The sequence below is a fragment of the Chrysoperla carnea genome, chromosome 1 (assembly GCF_905475395.1).
Source record: "Chrysoperla carnea chromosome 1, inChrCarn1.1, whole genome shotgun sequence".
In the NCBI taxonomy this organism is placed as follows: Eukaryota; Metazoa; Arthropoda; class Insecta; order Neuroptera; family Chrysopidae; genus Chrysoperla; species Chrysoperla carnea.
This window is the reverse complement of record NC_058337.1, coordinates 29,631,754-29,653,138: the sequence shown is the minus strand read 5'-3', so window position 1 is coordinate 29,653,138 and position 21,385 is coordinate 29,631,754. Positions and strand designations below refer to the sequence as shown.

Genomic DNA, 21,385 nt, shown 5'->3' with positions numbered 1-21,385 from the left:
AGTTACTCTTGTCCATAATGTACTAAATAACAGGAGTTACTTAAATAGGTTCTGTATCGGCGGGGAAGGTGCCTTCATTTGAAAGAAAATGGTTTTAGGCTATATCTCCATAACCGAGCATTTCAGAACAAAAATGGTACCTTTATTGCAGAAAATTAAATTACCTACCTTTTTTGTGAAACAATTTTTTTTGTATCACTCACCGCTTATGACTTATACGACTATGACGATTTACTTATTGACTATTTTACCGATATCTCTTCTAATATTTGTTTAAACAAAAAAAAGATAATAACTTAAATTTTAAATCTACAAATTTCCTAAAATTTTTACTTTAATGTCCATTTAGTAATACGAGTTATAATTGTGGTAAAAATTCCTTTCTGGCGTTAAAAAACATTTATACAGATCCCGACCGGGATCTGTGTAAATGATCCCGACCAATTGCTTACATTTTTTATATCACAAAAATCAAATCAGTTCAATGGAAAAATCAAAAATTAATTTTTGGTTAGAAAACACTACCTCAACATAACATGCGTATATAGAGGTGAAAAATCTTATAAATGAGAAACGAGTTCGAGACAGACCTTGAATTAAATTTAAAAAAGAAAACGAAGCACATATTTAAAAAAAAATTTCTTTTGAATTATCAAATCAAAGGTAATAACAAAAATAAAGTTTAAAAATAAAAAACCCACCTGCGGAAAAAAAACGAAAAGAAAAAGACAAGTCCAGTAGTTTACATAGCGACTTCATAAGTCGGAATTCATTAAAATCTAGACCGACTTAAATCTTTAAATACTGGGCCTCAACCGGTAGAGAAAACTACCTGACTTATTTTTTTTCTTTTGAGTTTCTATTTAAAGCAGTCGGGTTTATATTGATTTTAAACATTTACTTTATTAACTTCCCATGGGAACACACACAGATCATCTATTGCGATTGCAAAATATTTTAATGACACAAAAAGAATAATAGTTACACATCAAAAATAAATTTATTTGAATTCATTTAAATATTAAAATTATTTTTACTAAAATATAAACAACGTTTTAAACTACATTAAAAATGCAATAATTACTGTAGATACCAACATACTTAAACATATTGTAACACTTAATGCACCAGCTGGTGGAGGCTCTGGAGTCTCCCCTGGAGTTGATTCTGGTGGAGGCTGTGGAGTCACCCCTGGAGTTGATTCTGGTGGAGGCTCTGGAGTCACCCCTGGAGTTGATTCTGACGGATCTGAAGGATCTACATTCTCTTTAACCCAATTATGAAAATCTTCGTTATCTTTGTTCCATTTCTGATTTTCTCCTGCTAATTTCAATAAGTCTTTATATTCTTCCTGGTTTAACTGAAATAAATAATATAATTATACGTTGATTCTTTTTGGCAAAGTTTGTGTACAGTACAAGGCGTAGATGATATTTTAAAAAAATGTTTTTTTTTTTTATTGTAGCCTTTAGTTGCAATCTTTTACTAATAAACACTCTATACTATGACAATAAGGCTGTGGATGTTCTTATAAGAAGTAAACATTTGACTGCTTAAGGATGTATGAGCATGACAACAATGCTTGATTTAAAGGCTCAAAATTTTGTTATAGGCAGACTTATACTCAAAGAATATGTGGTTAAAGTATAGGTATAGGTATAATTTCAGCATAGGCATCCATACAAATTTTTAAGAAAAAAGTCATTGAAAGTCGATAAATACATTGACTCTTATGGAGGAATCTCAAAAAAAGACATATTTTGAAAGTTTTTGATAATTTTGACTTGGAAACGATGAAAACAATTTTAAAGAAAAAACTTTTTAATAGAAAGTATACATATAAGCAATGGCATAGAAAAGAAAAAATCCGTGTGTCTCCATCCATATAAAGGATGTAAGAGCAGGGTAGATTCCGGGTTGAAATTTTTATAACATGTTTATGAAATTACCTTACTATGTATACTAAGTTTAGTCTCAAGTTGGTAACGCTTAAAAATATTGATGCTGTGAACAAAATTTTGGTATAGGTGTTCATAAAATCATCTAATTAGTCCATTTCCGGTTGTCTGTCTGTCTGTCTGCCGCCTGTCCGTCTGTCATCACGATTTCTCAAAAACGAAAAGAGCAATCAAACCGAAATTTTTTTTTTAGAGCGTGTTAAGGGCGTAAAAAGTCAGGTATTTTAGATATTTTGAAAATTACGCCAGATATCAAAAAATTTTATTCTTACTTTTCGTCTTATATCGTCAAGTTATAATATTATTTATCATCAAAATTGAAAATATATATTTTTTAAATTTGTGCCCCCACTTCCGTACTCATACATTCTTAAAAATCATAGTGATAAATATTTTCTTGTTTCATGAAAAAAAAAAACTAAAAAAAGAGGAAGGTTTCGGCATCTAGTTTAAGACCCTTCTAACGCAAAGTCTCGGAAAAGCTGGGGTTGCGATAATTAACGCTATATATACATAAAAAAACGATTTTTGGCCAATATCTCGGAAACCATCAATTTGATGAAGAAAAGTTTCACTCTTCATTTTTTTAGGGAAAAAAAATTCCGACAACTATTATTTGAAAAAATTTGTTTTTAGAAGCTAATTGATTTTATAACAGATTTTTGTTTGAAATTTTTTTTTATAAAGTTGATGGCTTACGAGATATTGGCCAAAAATATTTTTTTTTATGTATACATATAGCGTTAATTATCGCACCCCCAGCGAACTTGGACTGCGCGTTAGTAAGGTCGTAAACTAGATGGCAAAAGCTTCCTTTTTTTCAAGTTTTTTTTTGCCTTTGAATAAGTTCATGAAATCGCTTTTTCAGCTATTTGGAGCGGCCTATAAAGACTGTTAGATTCTTTTGTAAGTATGATTTACGATTAAAAAAAAAATGTGTTAAGTTACCTCTGTTAATTTTTGTAGTTGATCTTCTGTACCAATACGAACTGCGAGGATTTCCATAATCTTGTGAATTTCGTCTTCATCGGTAACAGCGCTGCAATAAAGAAATATGTTTTGGTTATAATTGACTACAGAAACCGTAATTTCCTAAATAAGCTTATAAAGACGAACGAAAAAGCACTTTTCCAAATTTCGAGCTGAAGCCTAATTACCGAGACTATGAACCAAATCAATTGATATATTTATCCAATGATAGAACACTTAGAAATAGAAGGATGTCTTTATCGTGACCGCGTGGAGTTTAATAAAAATTGGAAAAAGTGAGATAGATAATTAGATAATTAAATATAACGATAAAGACAACAACAATAAGACAATAATTACTGCTAACTCACTTTCAAATTTTTATTAAATCGCACCCAGTAATTTCCATGAAATATAATAATAGACATAGGTTACTGGGTTGGATCTATTAAAAATTTAAGAAAATGAAATAGTTATCATTATTGAATGCAACGTTAAAGACATGCTTCTAATTCTAAGTGCTCTGTCATTGGATAAATATATTGAACGATTTGGTTTTAATTATCTAGGAAACTAGATCTCAAATAGAAATTTGGTAAATAACTTTTCCGGTCGTCTTTATAAGCTTATTTAGGAAGTCGAGAGTTCTGCAATCAATTATAGAGCACCTTTGCATCTATAGAATCATTGTCTTCGAGCATAAGTTATTGGTAGTAAGATTATTCTTTTGACTTAATAATATTATAACACATTTTGATAGGCGTTTAATTAATTTTAAGGTCGGTTTTTATGACGACATTCAAATATGTCATTACGGGTAAAATGATCCCATTTGTAAACGTTAAAATAATCCCTATTTTGTGTGTAAATTTATAACAGATAAAGTGATCTCCCATTATGTGGCGGGCCTTGAATGTGATAATTTAAATGATTTTACCAGTGATTTTTGTTTGCATACTAATAATTGATGCAATGTAAAAAAACGGTTAATATTTTATGTGAACTGTTTGGTAAAAAATCCAATGGGATCATTTTACCCATTATTCTTACAAGGTCGGTCAAAACGATCCCTTTTGGGAAATTTTGAATAGTTCTAAAACTTTGAACAGGTCAAAAGAAATTACATGCCAATATCGTAGGTTAGGTTATATTGGCTGTCCACGCAGAACACACTTAGGCTATAGAGCCCATTGTGATACCATGTATGTATTTTACCACCTTTCCGCTGATCATTTCATTTATCAGCTCCTCAATTTCACCTCTGAGTGGCTGAGTGCACCTCTTTCATGCATATACCATGCACTACACCAGCCCATCACAACTATTAATTAAATTAATTTTGTTGCGACGGCGGGAATCGAACCCGCTACCCTAAGCATACCGCGGACGGAATTTATTACGCGTTAACCAACTGAGCTAATAGGGCGACTGCCAATATTGTAACACTTGAATAAAAAAAAAAAAAAAAAACAAGTATATTTCGACGTTGTACCTATATACGTCGAATAGTTTTGCTATAAATTACATTTTTTCTTAGGGGAATCATTATAAGCCACCTTTCTCTTATTAAATTTTGAGGCAAAGGTGGTCGTGCAGCAGATTTTCGGAATCATATTAAATTGGAGATAATGTATTTAGTAACAGTCAGTGATTTTTTTTGTCGTTATGACACACACAAATTTTTGTAGTCGAATTTATCAAGATTTCCCTTTTTTATTTTGCAGTTTTTTACTTACGCTTTAAATATTTCGTTATGTTCGTAAATGATTAATGGATTTATTTCAGCAACAAATTTTACAAATCCAAATTTATCGTCTGTCGCTTGCAAAACTCTAAAATAAAGTGATAATAATGATATATAAATTTTCAAGCTGTATAATGCCTTGAGTAAAGAATATGACAAGAAAAGTTACTTCTTTCAATAAGTCTTGGAGATTCAAACTTGTTTTAGAGATCATTCTATAAATAATATATCTGTAATGAATTAAAATTATGCAATTGAAACGGTAACAGGATCTTTCAAACTTGATGACTTAATTTTCGCATGAAATATTTTTGTAGTATCCCGTTTTAAACATGCTCCTGAGCGTAAAAGTGATGGTTTCCAGTGGATAACCCGGTAAAATATTGTTTAAACTAATTTTTTTTAAACAAATAATTAATATTGACCGAATCAATATAAATATTGGCGAATTTTAGACATTTTTATCTAAGCCCTCCAGTTTTCGATTAAAAAATTCGTAAAATTTGAAAAAACGCAATTTTCACGATTTACGTTCCTCAAAATGAAAAAATCAGATTTTGATTATGTATAAATTATTGTGGTGTAAAGCTTACTCAACAACATCCTGCAAAAATTGTTGGCCTATTATGTCCTTGATTGTTAATTGTTTAGAGACCCACCAACGACTCAACAATAAAGACTTTCGGTTCTATACATGCTAGAAACATGGGATTTTCACCAATCGACTCGAAATATAGTAACCAGGAAAGTTAGAAAAATTTATTTTTTCACAACGGAACCTCCGGAAAATCGGTGGTTTGCGTTGTGGGAAAAGGAATTTTTCGAACTTTTCCGTTAATTTGACTTTATCTCGAGTCCATCTGTGAAAACCACATCATTCTTGCATGTATAAAACAGAAAATCGTTATTGTTGAGTAATGCAATCAGGTACAAAAATTTTTGTGGAATGTTGTTGAGCAAGCTTTACACTACAAATAAAATTTTATATATATATTAAAAATTTGATTCTTTCATAGAGTTTTTGAGGGATAAAAATCGTAAAAATCGCGTTTTTTCAAGTTTTATGAATTTCTCATTCGAAAACTGGAGAGTTTAAAGAAAATTGTCTAAGAACATTTTTTGTTAATTTTGACCCCAATTATATGATAAAATTTTTTCCGAAAGGTTTCGGTCAATATTACTTTTTTGTTATAAAAATTATTTTAAACACAATCCTACCGGGTTATCCAACGGAAACCTGCACTTTTACGTTCAGTAGAATGTTTGAAATGTAATCCTGCAAAAATTTTCCATGTCAAAATTAAGAATGCTCAATGATGGATTTTGCCGGTACTATAATGTCTAAACTTAAAAGTAAAAAAATATTGTACAATGCATATTGAATCATGAATTTAAATAGTGGAGTACATGCGAACGTATCCGGCGGGAAAAAATTCGGTTTATTTGCACAGTCACGTTCAAAAACCTTCTTAATAAGAATCGAGATTTTTACAAGAGAAAACTTGGTCCCATTTTCTTTAAATGGTTTTTCCATTTAATAACTGTAAAATGACATTTTTCAACCAAAATTATTTACGGTTTCTTGAGCCATTTTTTGATTTTTTTAAAACACAAAAATGTTAACAAAACGTCTTACAACTAATCTAGTTACAACCTGGAAACGGCGAACTTTTCGAAAACATCATATGGAGTCGTTTTGCTGTAAAATGACCGAAAAACCTAAATTAAAATAGATAATAAGAAATGTTTTTTGAACGTGGCTTTGTCGAGAATCGAGCCCGAATAATGAACGTATAAGTGCTATTAAAATTGAATCATTATAAAAACGCCGGCTAAAATAGAAAATTCATTGCTGTTTGCTAATAAACAAATGAAATTACTTTTCAATATTGTCAATGTTTGATAAGCACGACAATCCAAATAAAATATCATCTGCATCATGTTTAGTCTCTTTTGCTTTTAATTGCTCCATTAAATATTCAAACTCTTTAGTAGCAGCACCACAGAAGACGTAACGTTGAAATTTCTTTAAGACCTTCGAAGTCTCATCTTTAAGTTCATTCATTATTTCTTCGGATTTTGCAATGAATTCAGAACTATAGGCACGAACGACAAGTGGTAATAATTTTTCTTGTAATAAGCCATCTGCATTTTTTTGATATTCACTTTGAAATGATACTTTTTCAAAAGCTTTCTTGGTAATTTTACCTAAATATTTCTGAAAATTTCCAATATTTATCATCAATACTTATTTAATGTGATATAAGAGTTTTTATTTTTAGTTACTAGTTATTAACTAAAACTTATCGATGTCTCTTAAAAATAATACTATTTTTTATTCAAAGAAAATTTAATACAGTGAATAAATCAACGCTTTTTTGAAAATAATTTATTGTCTAGTCAACTCGTTGGATTCGGAATGATGTCTAGAAAAATGTGCCAGCGTTTTTCATCACATAAAAATTTGCAAAAATTATCAACGATTAAAGATGAAAACAAAAATTCGCCAATATTTCATAAAATATTAATATTTAAGATTTTTAAAAAAAGATTCTTAAAGAAGAGGACTTTTTCAATAAAAAACTCCCGGGAGTCTATCTCTATTACTTATAATTTTAATTTAGCGCTGAAAATAGGTCTTTCTGCGACATTTTTAAATTGTAGTAATTTTGTCAAAATGAGTTTCTCAGATGAAATAATTTGTTTAGGGTATTAAATATTAATTTAAAAATTTGGAAAAATTATGGGAAAACTCTAAATAATTTATTATCTTTGGAAAATTTATTTTCAAGTTAATTTTTAAACATTAGACAGTTGTTTCTTCAAAAAATTTTATGGAATTTTGCAGGTGTCCCATTAAAAATTCTTGATAACAAACAGTTCTTTCTCTTCTCGGGAAATTTTTGACTGCACCCCCACCCTTCACATTGAAAGTTATCCGTTTTTACTTTAATTCATAATAATATTAATTAAGGTGTTCATAAAATCACCTAATTAGTCGATTTTCGGTTGCCCGTCCGTCTGTGAACTCAATAACTCAAAAACGAAAAAGGATATCAAGCTTAAATTTTTACAGCATACTCAGGGCATAGAAAGTGAGGTCGAGTTCGTAAATGAGTAACATAGGTAAATTGGGTCGTGGGTCCGTAGGACCCATCTTGTGTAAACCGTTAAAGATAGAACAAAAGTTTAAAGGTAAAAAATATTCCTTATAAAAAAATAACCAACTTTTGTTTGAAACATTTGTTTGTGAACGTCACTGTTTACCCGCGAGGGCGTAAATTAGGCGTAAATTGTATAATACATACTATACAATTTACGCCTAATTTACGGATAGGGAATATCAGTTATGTTAATTGATAGGGAATATGAGTTATGTATGTGTGACATGTATGTATGTGTAATGTGATAGAGTAATCGACATTGTCTATGCATGGTATTTCAACTATTAACTCAGTCAATTGTTTGTTTTCACTTGTTTTGTTATTACAACAGTACGAAGAAAAATAAGAAAAACGTTTTCTCATAAAAATCAATACTACAAGCAACAGCAAAAAAGTTGAAAGACAAAAACTGTTCTTAAAATTAATTATTCTTACTTGTTTTTTAGTCAAAAGGATACTAACTTGATATTTTTCTAAAGTTGGTGTCATGGAAATTTTATCATATAAGTTAATCAAATAAGCTGCAGTTGATTTCCAAGGGAAAAATTCATCAACATTTTCTAAAAATCGTGTTAAATCAATTGCAACCTCATATTTCAGATCACCATTTTCAGCAAATGTAAACGCATCATCCAATAATTGAGCTTGAGTTACTGTAGATACAACTGGTTCTTCTTCTGTGTTTAAGTGATCACTAATTGCTTTCCAATTAGAATCATCATAATTTACTCGATAATACCCTAAAACAGTTTTTTATTTATTTATTTAAATATAGTTTTGTTTAAGTGGAATGAATGAAATGTGCAGAATGAAGAAATTTAGTTGACGTTTGAAAGCAGTGAGAATATCCACAATAGAGTATATCTTACCTGTCTGTTCATTATTTGCAATCACAAATTTGATGTCTCCGGAGTCAACTTCTAGCGTTTTCCCTTCAAGCCAATGTGTGGGGGCTGTATTCCCGATGTCTTTGGTTTCAGTTTTGTCTGTTATAAAATTAATTGGAACTATCCAACGACTTCTAGATGTTTTCTTCGAATCAGTTAAGAACCGTTTCTAATATTTAAAAATATTAAATTAGTGGTATGGAAGTGTTCTACATGATTAGATGCTCAACTCGTTCCATAATTTTGGTCTAGCGTGTCGAGCACTATTATTCCGACATATTAAACGTTCCCGCAATTAGGGTTCAAATGTTAGAGATTTTACATGATAAGCTAGTGTAGATTCTTTGGAAATTTATCCTGCAATCTACAGTTTCTAAAAAAAGCAACAATCAAATATGACTTATCGAATTATTTCGACACGAATTTTGCAATTCAGTCAAAAAGATGTTACCACTTAAATGAGGGGAGACATGTATTTTTTTATAACAGGATATAAGAGTAATATTTTATCCAAATATATCATAGATTGTTCGCTTTCACGCAAAAACTACTGAAAACTTTGAATTATATAATATATAGATATATTTGAAAAAAAATTAAATTTATTCTTTGAAATTTCACTGCACGGTCTTAGAACAGCATTTTAAGGCATAAATTAAAGATTTCTGTAAAAATTGTGATCGAAATACAATTTATGGCCATCTTTTCTGATATACTCAAGTCGAATTACTACTATTTCACTTTTTTTTTTAACTGAAAATCGTACATATACTTTTACTTGTCTAAAACAATGTCTGTCCCTATTCCTGTGTTATGGAAGGGGGATAAGTGAAAGCAAAGAAGGTGAAGCCTATAACGCGGTGGTCTTTTCTTTTGAACCCAGTGCAACAGGTGGGTATCAAGCTAGTTATGTAATATATATTTTACTTTTATTTATGTATAGGTAATATAATAACGTTATGTTCTTAAAATTATCAGAATCCATTTAATTGGTAAGGAACCTCTAATTGAACAACCTTGAAAAATTACAATAATTCAACAGAAAAGTTCTTCTACCAAACTAGTATTTTTAGTGGTAAGGTATGCCTCAAAAATTTATTACTTTTGAACTACACTGAATATAATATCGATTTGTACTACGCTTCCCTTAATTCATTTTGTCAAATCAAGAATCTAATATTAAACGTATGTTATAAAATATCCAAACTATTGCAAACTCAACGTTATCTTTACGACTTTATTCGAAAGCGCTGCGTGCTCTAATGAACACGATAACGTCATATTTAAGCTATCGTTCTGAAAAAACGCGAAAAATTCTCTGCTGTAATTGTACGCATTTCAGAACGCAACGTTTTCAAAAAAAGTCGTAGAGAGAAGTTTGGATGACTCGTCAAAAGGAAGCCACCCACAAAGTTTCAAGTATGTATTTATCATTTTATAAAGTACCCTTTCTAGTCCACGGTCTATGATATTAGAGTACTGAAAAGAGTGACTATGAGATTACTTCAAACAATTGAAATTGTTAAATTCTTCAGTTGAAAGTTTTATGTATTCACCTGGGTAAATTTAAGTTTTTTATTATCGTTGTCTATAGCAACATGAATTACTGGGTAACCAGCTTTACTCCATGATTTTCCAATATCTGATATTTTTTTATCTGCCAAAATTTTTTTTGGGGATGTAGAGTTATCAATAGTTTCTTGTAATGCTACCCATAAATTGTCTGGTGTTACTGATTTATATTTACTGCAAAACAGATAAAGGTATTTTAAGTTTATAAAAAACAATATTTTAACGTTTAATGTGCTTACTTTAGTTCAACATAATTTTGAATTCCTTTTCTAAATAGTTCAGTTCCAATAATATTTTCCAACATTTGCAACAACTGCCCACCTATAAATTAATGATATTTAAGTATTAAATGAAGCGTATTATTCAATCAATGTTACAAATTATTAATTGAATTTATATTAGGTTTTTGGTAGTACATATTAAATTATAATAAATAATTATTATAAAAGTTTTTTTTTATTTGATCTCAAAATATTTCAAACTTGGATTCATTCTCAGGAGATTCAATTTTAGAGATTGAATCTCTTGAGAAAAAAAACAAGTCACCAGTTTACACAGCGACTTTAACAGTCAGGAATCATTAAAATTTACACCGTCCCAACTGCTAAAGTCGCTATGTAAACTGCTGGACTTTTTTCTTTTCAGTTTGTATTTAACTCTAAATCGGGTTTTTTTTTAAATAACTTTTTTTCTAAGACTGTATTAGGAATAAAAAGTGTATGTACGAACCTTTTTCATATTGAACAACATCAAAGTTATTCTCAATATCTTCTGGTTTTACTACAGATTTATCCATAGCACGACCATTTTTAGAAGAATCATTTTTAAAGAATTTGTGGTGAACTTGACCTAAATATTCATTTAATGTGCCATATTCGCCTGGTTCAGCCTAAGATTAACATACAAACTTAAATAAACGTTTTTAATTAAAAGTAAATTTATCAAAAATAATTTTGAGAACTCTAGGTATTTTAAACTATGTCATTTGGGGCGAATTTGGAATTTTATGTTCTAAATTTTTTTATGTATATCTTACAGGAAAAGTTAATTTTCCACTAAGAGTTGACTTTTCCTAAGAAAATTGTTAAAATTTGATCAACATTTACTAGTCAAAGTTAACTATAGCTGGGTAAAGTATACTCTCTCTGTCTTGAGATAGTAAAAGTGAACTTTTTACAAAGAAACGATCTGCCAGCTAATATAAAAACAAATAAGATAGGCAAAACCATTATTAATAAGTGTATTAAAAGTTTAAAACAACTATTAAAAATTACTGTACGTAAATAATTCTAGTACTTAAACATAGAAAAGTTAAACATAGAAAGGGTAAGGTTCTGCGGACACTATCTTGTGTTTGACTTCAGTCTCACGTTAATATAATTTGGAGTTAATATAATTATATGTTAGTTTTTTGAGCTTTTCTCAGATTTCCTGAGAATTAGTGATTGAACTTAAGCACAGGGTTAACTTATAAGCCAAAAAATCTGCAGACTAGAGTTAACGCGATCCAATAAAGGTATGGCCAACTCGTGAATCAGTGAATTAAAGCAATCACACGGAAAGTTTATTTATTTTTGCTCAAAAAAATTAGATAATATTCTGTTTACGTTAATTATCTACTCCAAATTATCTTAATATGAGAATCACGCTAAACACACGATAGTGTCGGTAAATCCTTACCGTAAAAAAAAAAACTAATAGAAATGTAGATTATCGTTTGCTATAAAACAAGGAATATGATATAATTATTACACTTGAACTAAATTACTTTAATCAACTTTTACTGAATCACAGCAGGCATAAAACACTGCCGAGGAAAATTGTGTTTACTTATTTTTAATACTGTTACAAATATTTTTTGAGACTTTTCCTGTAACATATAATGATTTAAAACACTACTTTATAATGATAGTAGGGTACTTTGCATGTCTGCAAACTTTGCATGGCTACATGGTGCTTGGCTAAGGACTTTTTGTACAAAATATCAGTTAAAAATTTAAGTTAAATGAAAATTTAATTTTTTGGGTAATTGCCTTTATATAAAACTTGTACACTAAGAAAATATGTTTCTGGTTGTGCAGGAAATTGGATCTTTTCACTATTCACTCTTCTTTTTCTTATTAAATTTGAGATTTTTTTAAAGTTAATTTATTAACTCAGAACTTTAAAATTTTTTAAATTTTCACATTTTGTTTGCAAGGCCTCTAGTAAACTGATAGAGAGATTGAAACAAATAATAATAATACAATATGAGCTTCGCAAATGTTTGTTCATATTTTACTAAATTTCCTGTAACTGAAGTTGGCAAAAGTTTACAATAGGCGATATTCTTGAAATTAACAAAATAATGCATATCTGTCTGCATTTTCTTTTCTAACTTACAGCGTCCATGATAATGTATTCGAAGTATGATGCAAAACCTTCCTTTAACCATAAATCTGTCCACCATGCTGGTGTTACCAAATTACCAAACCACTGATGTGATAATTCATGAGCAATAACTCTTTGACTACCAAATTTTTTTGAAAATGGGTCAATTGAATGATTATATACCACGCCATCTTCCCTAAATATATGAAAAAAATTATATAATTTTAATTTTCAAATTTGTTTTTAACCACTTTTGACAAACTGTACTGTATTTAAAATTAAAATTCAAGTTCACCATAAGATGAAATTGAGAAAAAACAAATTACTCGGTAAATCCCATAAAACGAAACCACACGGTAAAAAATGAATGGCGTTTGCTTCAATGCTGGTGTGGTATAGAGACAGATAATAGCATCTAAGTTAGCATAAGTAATATTATAGTATTGAATAGGGCTATACACCAGAAGTATTGTGATATCATCAATCAGTATCGGCTTGACGCTCATACAGTATGGCGTTCACATCCATAATGACATAGTGACATCCACAGAAAATTTCTTGTCGTGCAGTAACCTTACAGAAGCCATCTAAAAGATTCTGTACTCATTTATTCGATAAATATAGAATGCAATGCCCTTATTATGATTTGAATCTACATGAAAACAGTCAAATTCGAAAAAAATAAATTATACTAACCCATAAACAATTAAGCCCCAGTTTTCCATACCACCGGTTGCATGATTTGGAATACTCAAATGTGTAATTTTCCCTAAAGTTTCGTCATACTTAACTCCTGTAAGTTTTTCAAATTCTTGTAAGTAACTTGAAGTTTTGGGTAATAGATATTTAAGTTGTTCCTTATCAATATTTTTGCGTATTAATATTTGGGTTCTGCTATCCTTTTCATCAGCGACAATTAAATCAAAATCACTTGATGGCACTAATGCAAATGCTACTAAATATGTGGACATAACAGGAGTTTGTTTAAAAGTGGTAACTGCTCCATCATCTCTCGTCTGTGTCTCTGTTTTTGAAGCTACTTTTGAATTGAAATACGCAATGTAGTCTTTATCATGTTGGAGTGTAATATCAAATGTTGCTTTTAGCTCAGGTTCATCGAAACATGGAAAAACTTTTCGGGCATATATCGGTTCAAATTGAGTTATGGCTATTATTCTAAAACAAAGAATAAAATGTGAATATGAAGTAATTGTTAATCTTAAATTACCAAGTATACCAAATAAACAATGTTTTATTTGGAATTTGATGGCTTTATAATGATTCTTTTTTTATATTATTTAAAATCAGAAACATTTCAGATGGGGGAAATAATCTGGAGGGGGAATAGATATTGATTTTATTCTGTAAGTGTCACATAAGAACGAGTTTGTCGAAATTCGTCCCCTAAAAAGGGTGAAATAGGGGATGACAGTCTGTATGAAAATATATATAATTGAGTTCACTACTTAACCGATTTTAAAAGTTCTTTCACCTATAGAATGCTACATTATCAGCAAGTAACGTTGGCTATATTTAATTTTCAAAAAATAAAAATCCATTAAAAATTGAAACCGTCATTTTTGAGTTCGCTACTTTACCGATTTTAAACATTCTTTGACCTATGGAATGCTACATTATCACTAATAATTATGGGTTGAATTTTATTTTCAAAAAAGTTAGGATTCTGCACCAAAAGTTAAAATCAATTTTTATTGCCATTAAGTGAAAATATATTTTCTGGTTGAAAAAAATCACGCAAGAATGAATTTTTTATATAAGGTGCACAAATATTGTTTAAGCAATATAAATAACTAGCAGTTTTCCACTTTATAGCCATCAATTATTTTAACTTCCCTTTTGTTCACTATTTAATGAATTGTAACTTGGTGCGAATGCCCTAATAATTTTGAAAAGAAAATACGGCCATGCCATTTCCTGATAATGTAGCATTTTATAATTGAAAGAATTTTTAAAATCGATTACGTAGTGAACTCAAAAATGGCGGATTATATATATTTTCATACAAACTTTCATCCCCTATTTCACCCTTTTAGGGGGTGAATTTCAAAAAATCCTCTAATATGTGACACATAAAGTATAAAATAAATATATTCTCGAAATTCCAAACTTTTATCATTAGCGATTCAGGCTGGGCGTCGATATATCAGTTGCGACATTGCCTATTCACCCCACCAGATTATTTACCCCATCTGAAATGTTTCTGATTTTATATAATAAACAAAAAGAATCATTTTGAAAAAAAAATCATCAAAATCGGAGCTGTCATTGAGGACTCCTGACTTAAAACATTCATTGGTGCGACTATTACTATATAAAACATTGTAAAATGATGGCAATAAAATTTATTTCTTTATTGAGTTGAAAAATTTGTCCATTCACTTACAGTATTTAAGGCTGAATTGGAAAAACGCATGAAATGAATCCAAATGATCCTGATTCAATTCCCGGTATATGTGTATTTTTTATCAATTACCTAATTAAGACTTGCTTATAACTTCAAAGATTTTTAAACATTGAAAATTTATTAAACAAAAAAAAATTTTGTGTAATGAAATCCATGGTCAAACAAATTATTTCTCCACGAAAAAAATAAATCAATTTTGTTGGTACTTGAAAAAATAACCATAGCAGACTTAGGAAGATGTTTAATCGGGACGATCAACTGGATGTCTTTTATAAGATTTTATCGGGGATTTTAGAAATAAATTAATTTGCGTTAAAATTACTTACTTGTCTTTGTCTTCAGATTTATACTTGAGGAAATAATAGCCTTTACCCTCTTTGTCTCCTTCTTTCATAACTCCTTCAAATTTTATTATTAATGAATATTTGCTGTTTGCAATTAAATCGTTTTCTAATATAAGCTCCCAAAATTGTCCCGCTTCTTGGTACTGCGGATCATTTGTATTTAATGCTAACGGTGTAGATGGACTTTCGGACTCCAATACCAACGATGTGAATTTTAAATCTACTGCATGAAATCGAATTGTGTTAGTTGCTTCTAGAGCTTCGAATTTAATATTAACTTCTCCATTGAATTTTAATTCTTTTAAATTTGTAGTCAAGTCAATTTTATAATTGATTGGATTCACTTTGTTATTTAAACGGTATGATTGCGCTTTTTCAAGCACCGGAGATGGATTTGCTGCATTGATAAAAATTACTGCGATTAATGCAGTAATAAATAAATATTTCATAGTAACCATTTCTGAAATAGTAAAAAGTTTTTGTGAAATGTTTAATAACTTTACTTTATACTTATTATTTCAATTTTGTTCCTTTTTTGAGTTATTAACAGTTTAATGTTTGAATAAACTACAGAAAGGTTATTTTCAAAATTGAAAATTAATGCTTATATATTATTTTTTAAGCATTATATACATAAAGTTCAAGTTTCGGAAAAAAAAGTCAAGTATTAATTGAAAATTTTTCCTTCTTTGAGAAACGATTAACGTAGGATGTCATAACATTTGAAATTCCTGTAGACAAATGGAAGTTAATTGATTTTTTTCTAATTTTCGTCATTGTAAACTTAACAGAATATAAATTTTTTCATAATACATTAGAGCTGATAGTTTTGTGACTTGAAAATGTATAAGATATCAATGAGTAATCAATTTGAATGCATGAAAACTTCTTTGTTTCTCTGTTAGCTTTGGATGTTGTAAAATTTATAGAACGAAATTTATGGAAAGGATAAATTTTATGCTTGGATCTTTTTACTAGCTCATAACGTGTTGTTAATTTTCCGCGATAGAAGGCTTTTGATTGGCAGATTATGGACCCTTTAGTTTTCTTTATGGTAATTAAAAATGCCATTTATACAATTTTTTTTTAACTATTTATTTGTTTTACGAAATTTAAACCGCCTGTTTACGTTCCGTAAATGTTGAGAACTTGTTATATTCGAGGTGAAAATTTATATTAATTTTGAAGGCTTTGAAATTATACTTTTCTTGTAATTATGTATTACCTAAACTTTTCGTAATTGGTGAAAATTTTCATCTTTTTACGGTTCATAGTTTGTTTTAAGAATATTATTAATAACTGGTTCGATTATGTAGGAAAAGTACCAAAGTAATCAACAGTATAGCGTTAGTCTTGATAAACAAATCACGTGTTGGAATCTATCAAAGTTGCACTATTTAAAAAAAATACTCGATCGAATTTAATTTTGTTTACAAATTCCTATGTGTAACTGATAAGTTTGAATTGCATTAATCATGTTAAAGAGGTACTATTTTTACCTCCTTCTTGAGGTTTATTTGGTGCTTGATAACATTTAGTTAGTTGGCCAGGCAAAATTTTTAATCCAATAACAGAAAACTGAATATCTCCATAACCAACCGTCAGTGTCAGACGGTTAGGACTTTTACACTAGGATACATGTCACCTCGTAAACTGCAGTCTTTTAATCGGCAGACAAATCACTTTATTATTTACAATTGTTTTCTACAGTGGAAAATATTAAATATAATATTCATATAATTTGATTGTTTATAAAAATTTATATTGTATGCATTTATCTTATCTGAAATATATTTTTAACACTTTTCATATTTTACAAACTATAAATTAAATACACTATCATCAATATTATAAATATTCCGATGATAATAAAATCACACTTTACTATATGCTAATCAATAATCTTGGTTTTTGCTACTTTAATACTAATAAGTTTTTGCTACTAATAAAGCTAGACAAATACATATTAATATTATTTTATTATAAAGGAAACTGTTATAATAATTATTAAAAAAGAATTATATTTATAACGTTCAATCTTTCTAATATATTTACTCAATACAGGGTTTTTAAAAAGTAAAGAGTCGTAGAAAGCAGGAAAACTATTTTGAAAAACGAAAACACATTCTTCATTATTTTTTACAAATCTATCAAATGAAATGAAAATCGAACCCCAGCATTTATCCTCTTTAAAATTTTAAGTAAACTTAATAATTTTAAATAGAACCCTAATTTTATATTATCGATTCACATATTCTGTGTTAAAAATAGTTAGTTTTCCTAGAATCATTTGACGACTGTTTATACTTTTTGATTACTTTGTTTATCAATAGATCATCAATGTAATTATCGAAATTCTGAAACAAGTATGAAATGGTTTTGGGAGTAAACTTACTTACTCTTATATACCGGCTGGTTTGGTCAGTTTTAATACTTGAAAACTTGAGTAAGCTTGCCTACTCCTAATATTCTAAAGAAGAATCTATTTTATAATTAAGATATGTTTTTATTTTTATCGAATTATTGATCTTACGGCGATCAATATTTAATATTAAAACCTAACAAGGTGTTAATGTACGTCTTTTTCTAATTGAATTTTGATTGGTAAGTTAAGTAGCTCATAATCATATATCCATCCGTATATAAGTTATCGGTCCGATAACTCGAATTGCAATATAATAATTAAGATTGGAGTGTTTTAGGCAGTAAAAGAAAGTTATTTCCTCATCTAAGAAGTCAAATGTGTGGAATTTTTTTACCTTCCTACTCATGTTATTTTTATATTCCAGTAGTTTGATACCTACCCGCTTCTCTGGGCTTAAAAGTAAAGACCACCACGTCTTAAACTTCACCTCCCTTGCTCTCACTTTGCCTCCGTTTCGTCTACGTTATACGGAGAACACACCCCACAAGTTTCAGGTCTCTACGATCAACGGTTTAGCTGCTGTCCGTTGATCCGTCAGTCAGTCATTCAGGACAAAGCATACTCATAAAAAACCCCTAAAAGTACTCATAAAAAACTTCTAAAAATACTTCAAAAAGTTTCGGAAACAAAAAAAAGCCTCCTGGAAGACCGACAATATCTAATTTACAACAAATAATGCTAGCGCAATGATATGAAACGCTGTCCTCGCAGGATATTTCCACAATTAATTCAATCAATTGATTATTTTAACTGGTTTTATGATTATTTACTCAAAATTTCGTGTTAATCAATTAAATTAACTGTTTTTTTTTTTTAATGGACTAACAAGTTTTAATTGTGTCTAGTATATAGTTTACATATTACTATCATTGCATTTATATTTATTTATACAAAGAAGTAAGTACCTACATGAAAATGAAATCGTTTTAATTTTTTTCGATTTATGTTTCTCTCTATATTATTGTTTCAATATAGATACCCCTCAGACGATAAATATATTCTTCAATACTGAAATAGAGAATATTCATGAAATTTCAATTTGTTTCAAATATTTTTTTCCGTAACTTTATTTTCTGGACATTTCAATTAAGCCAATATTTAAGTAATTAATATCTTTTTAATTTAATAATAAAAGTATAAATTCAGTGAGAGAAATTCAAATTTCTAAAACATGAATTTAAATTTTAAAATGAACGTGACGTCTTAGTATGTGGCTTGTCCAATTTGTTGACATACTGTATGGTATTATTTACTTATATTTTGTATGATATTACATTGAGTTAAATTGTAGAATAATTTTTAAGGCTTTTTATTAGAAAAGTTAATAATAACGAGTGTAAATTCTGTGTTGTAAATTAATTTTTTTAAAGTGTAAATTATACATTGAACTGTCACCAAGTGATAACTCACATATTAATGCCTCATCAAGAGAGAGCGCCAAAAGGACTGTGTTTAAACATCTCAAAATGATTCTGTATTTTAAATATTTTTTTACACTTAATTACAGCATTTTTAAACAGTATTTATATTTTTTAATATGTTATAACGGTGTAAACAATGAGTTAAAAATATAAAAAAAAATACATGAATATTCCCTATTTAGCTTCAATGCCAAAATTGACCGTATGAGGCAAGCCTAAGCAACGAAGCACAGGAAAAATTCTTAGAAATATCTTTATGTATAGTTTGGAACAAAACGAAATACATTTTTTATGGACAAATTTACCGCTCTTAATGTCATAGAGTTCATTAAATAAATTTAACCAAAAAATTGCACTAAATACAAAATTAATTATATCTTAATAAAATCGGCTCAATTACTTTCTTGTGCCTTCTTATCTTTTGAAGTTAACAATAAAGCATTGCAATGTGTAACTAATTATGAAAATACAATCAGCATCAATTTCTAAATTTAAAAAGTGTTTACAAGAAAACTAATCATAGAAGATCGAAGATAGGACTATTCACCACTAAACTTTTTGAATAATAAATTAATTTGATTGATTACCTTAAAAGAACATTATTATTCACTTAAGCACTAGCACAAAATATTATTTAATAAGTGAAAGTTTTATTTTATAACCAATATTTTTCAGTAGACTTTTTTATCATGAAAATTATCTCTCTTCAATATAGTCTTTATAGTCATTAATTTAGAAATAACTCCGCCCTGTTTAATGTAAAGTGGTTCTTTAAAGTTACAGATAAATGGGGGAATTTGTAAAAATTTCTATGATAGTGCATATATTATAGTATTTGAAACTTATCAGTGCAAATATATAGGTGGCATGCCAAAAACGACGACAAGTGAAATTTACAAAAATTTAAAAACCTCCGACAATTTTTTCTAGTAGGGAAACCTAACTCACACTTGAAACATATTAAGAACACTTTCCATTAAAGTACCTTTTTTCTTAAAGTCTTTTCCAATCTGAAACGATTTTGAAGATCATCGCCAATATTTTAGTTTTTTTGGATACGGAACCCTAAACTCGCACTTGAAACAAAGCTAAGAACATTATCCATTAAATTGCCTTTTTTTTCAAAGCCTTTTCCTAACTGAGTCGATTTGGAAGATCATCGTGAATTTTTTCGGATACGGAATCCTAAATTCGCTTGAAAAAACCAGATGAAACATAGCTAAGAACACTCTCTATTAAATTACCTTTCAAACAAAACCAAAAAAATTAAAATCGGTCAATCCGTTTAGGTGCTACGAAGCCACAGACAAACAGACACCCCTTTTTATAGTTCGGGGGTTGAAATGCCTAACATGGTAAAATAATTAAAATTATTAGTTACTAGGTACTAGGGTAATAAAGCTACTGGGGCAAGTTGAACAATTGCTCAACTAGCACCGTTATGATTTTTTTTTTTTTTTTTAAATATAGATTTAATAATAAAAAGCATTATTTTTAGAGGGACGTAAGTATTAAAATTAATTAACCAACAAGTGAAAATAAACAGTTGACTGAGTTAATTGTTGAAATACATGTATAGACAGTATTACTCTATCACATTACGCATATATACATGTCATACATATATAACTGATATTCTCATATAATACATACTATACAATTTGCGCATAATTTGCGCTCTCACGGTTAAACAGTGATGTTTACGAAAAAAAGTTTCAAATAAAAGTTGTTTATTTTTTTATAAGGAATATTTTTCACATTCATCCTTTTGTTCTATCTTTATCCAATTAACTTATGCTGCCCATTTACGAACTCGACCTCACTGTTCACGTTCTAAGAACGCTGTAAAAATTTCAGCTTCATATCTCTTTTTGTTTTTGATTTATCGTGATGACAGATGGACAGACGACAGACAGACTGACAGACAGGAAATGGACTAATTAGGTGATTTTATGAACACCTATACCAAAATTTTGTTCATAGTATCAATATTTTTAAGCGTTACAAACTTTGGACTAAACTTAGTAAACCTTGGTATATTTCATGTACATGGTATAATTAAATGCACTTATCATCACAATTGACCTGCTTGTCAGACGATTATTT

General features: G+C 29.1%; 1 protein-coding gene across 2 annotated transcripts; it reads right to left on the bottom strand.

The window, feature by feature from the left end:
* Positions 1 to 1,032: 1,032 nt before the first annotated feature.
* On the bottom strand, positions 1,033 to 19,918 carry LOC123304925 (glutamyl aminopeptidase-like). 2 transcript variants are annotated; one of them, XM_044886479.1, is made up of 14 exons: positions 19,867 to 19,918; positions 15,416 to 15,893; positions 13,361 to 13,840; positions 12,677 to 12,860; positions 11,024 to 11,183; positions 10,534 to 10,615; positions 10,279 to 10,468; positions 8,705 to 8,891; positions 8,298 to 8,575; positions 6,552 to 6,889; positions 4,664 to 4,759; positions 2,907 to 2,997; positions 1,190 to 1,360; positions 1,042 to 1,153 (listed from the first exon to the last, which is right to left on the bottom strand). In XM_044886479.1, the coding sequence occupies exons 2-14, from the start codon at positions 15,889 to 15,891 to the stop codon at positions 1,061 to 1,063; spliced, it is 2,826 nt and encodes a 941-aa protein (XP_044742414.1). In that variant the 5' UTR covers positions 15,892 to 15,893; positions 19,867 to 19,918; the 3' UTR covers positions 1,042 to 1,060. The 2 variants fall into 2 exon arrangements, with proteins under 2 accessions (XP_044742413.1, XP_044742414.1); XM_044886478.1 differs by having other exon boundaries at positions 1,033 to 1,360; positions 19,867 to 19,916.
* Positions 19,919 to 21,385: the final 1,467 nt, after the last annotated feature.

Bases quoted from the DNA above. Each gene is read 5' to 3' on its own strand.
- LOC123304925 (XM_044886478.1), bottom strand. From the start codon at position 15,891: ATGGTTACTATGAAATATTTATTTATTACTGCATTAATCGCAGTAATT. The intron at 8,576-8,704 runs GTAAGATATACT...AAACTGTTTTAG, and splicing joins TGCAAATAATGAACAGACAG to GGTATTATCGAGTAAATTAT. The intron at 4,760-6,551 runs GTAATTTCATTT...ACTTTATTTTAG, and splicing joins AACATTGACAATATTGAAAA to AGTTTTGCAAGCGACAGACG.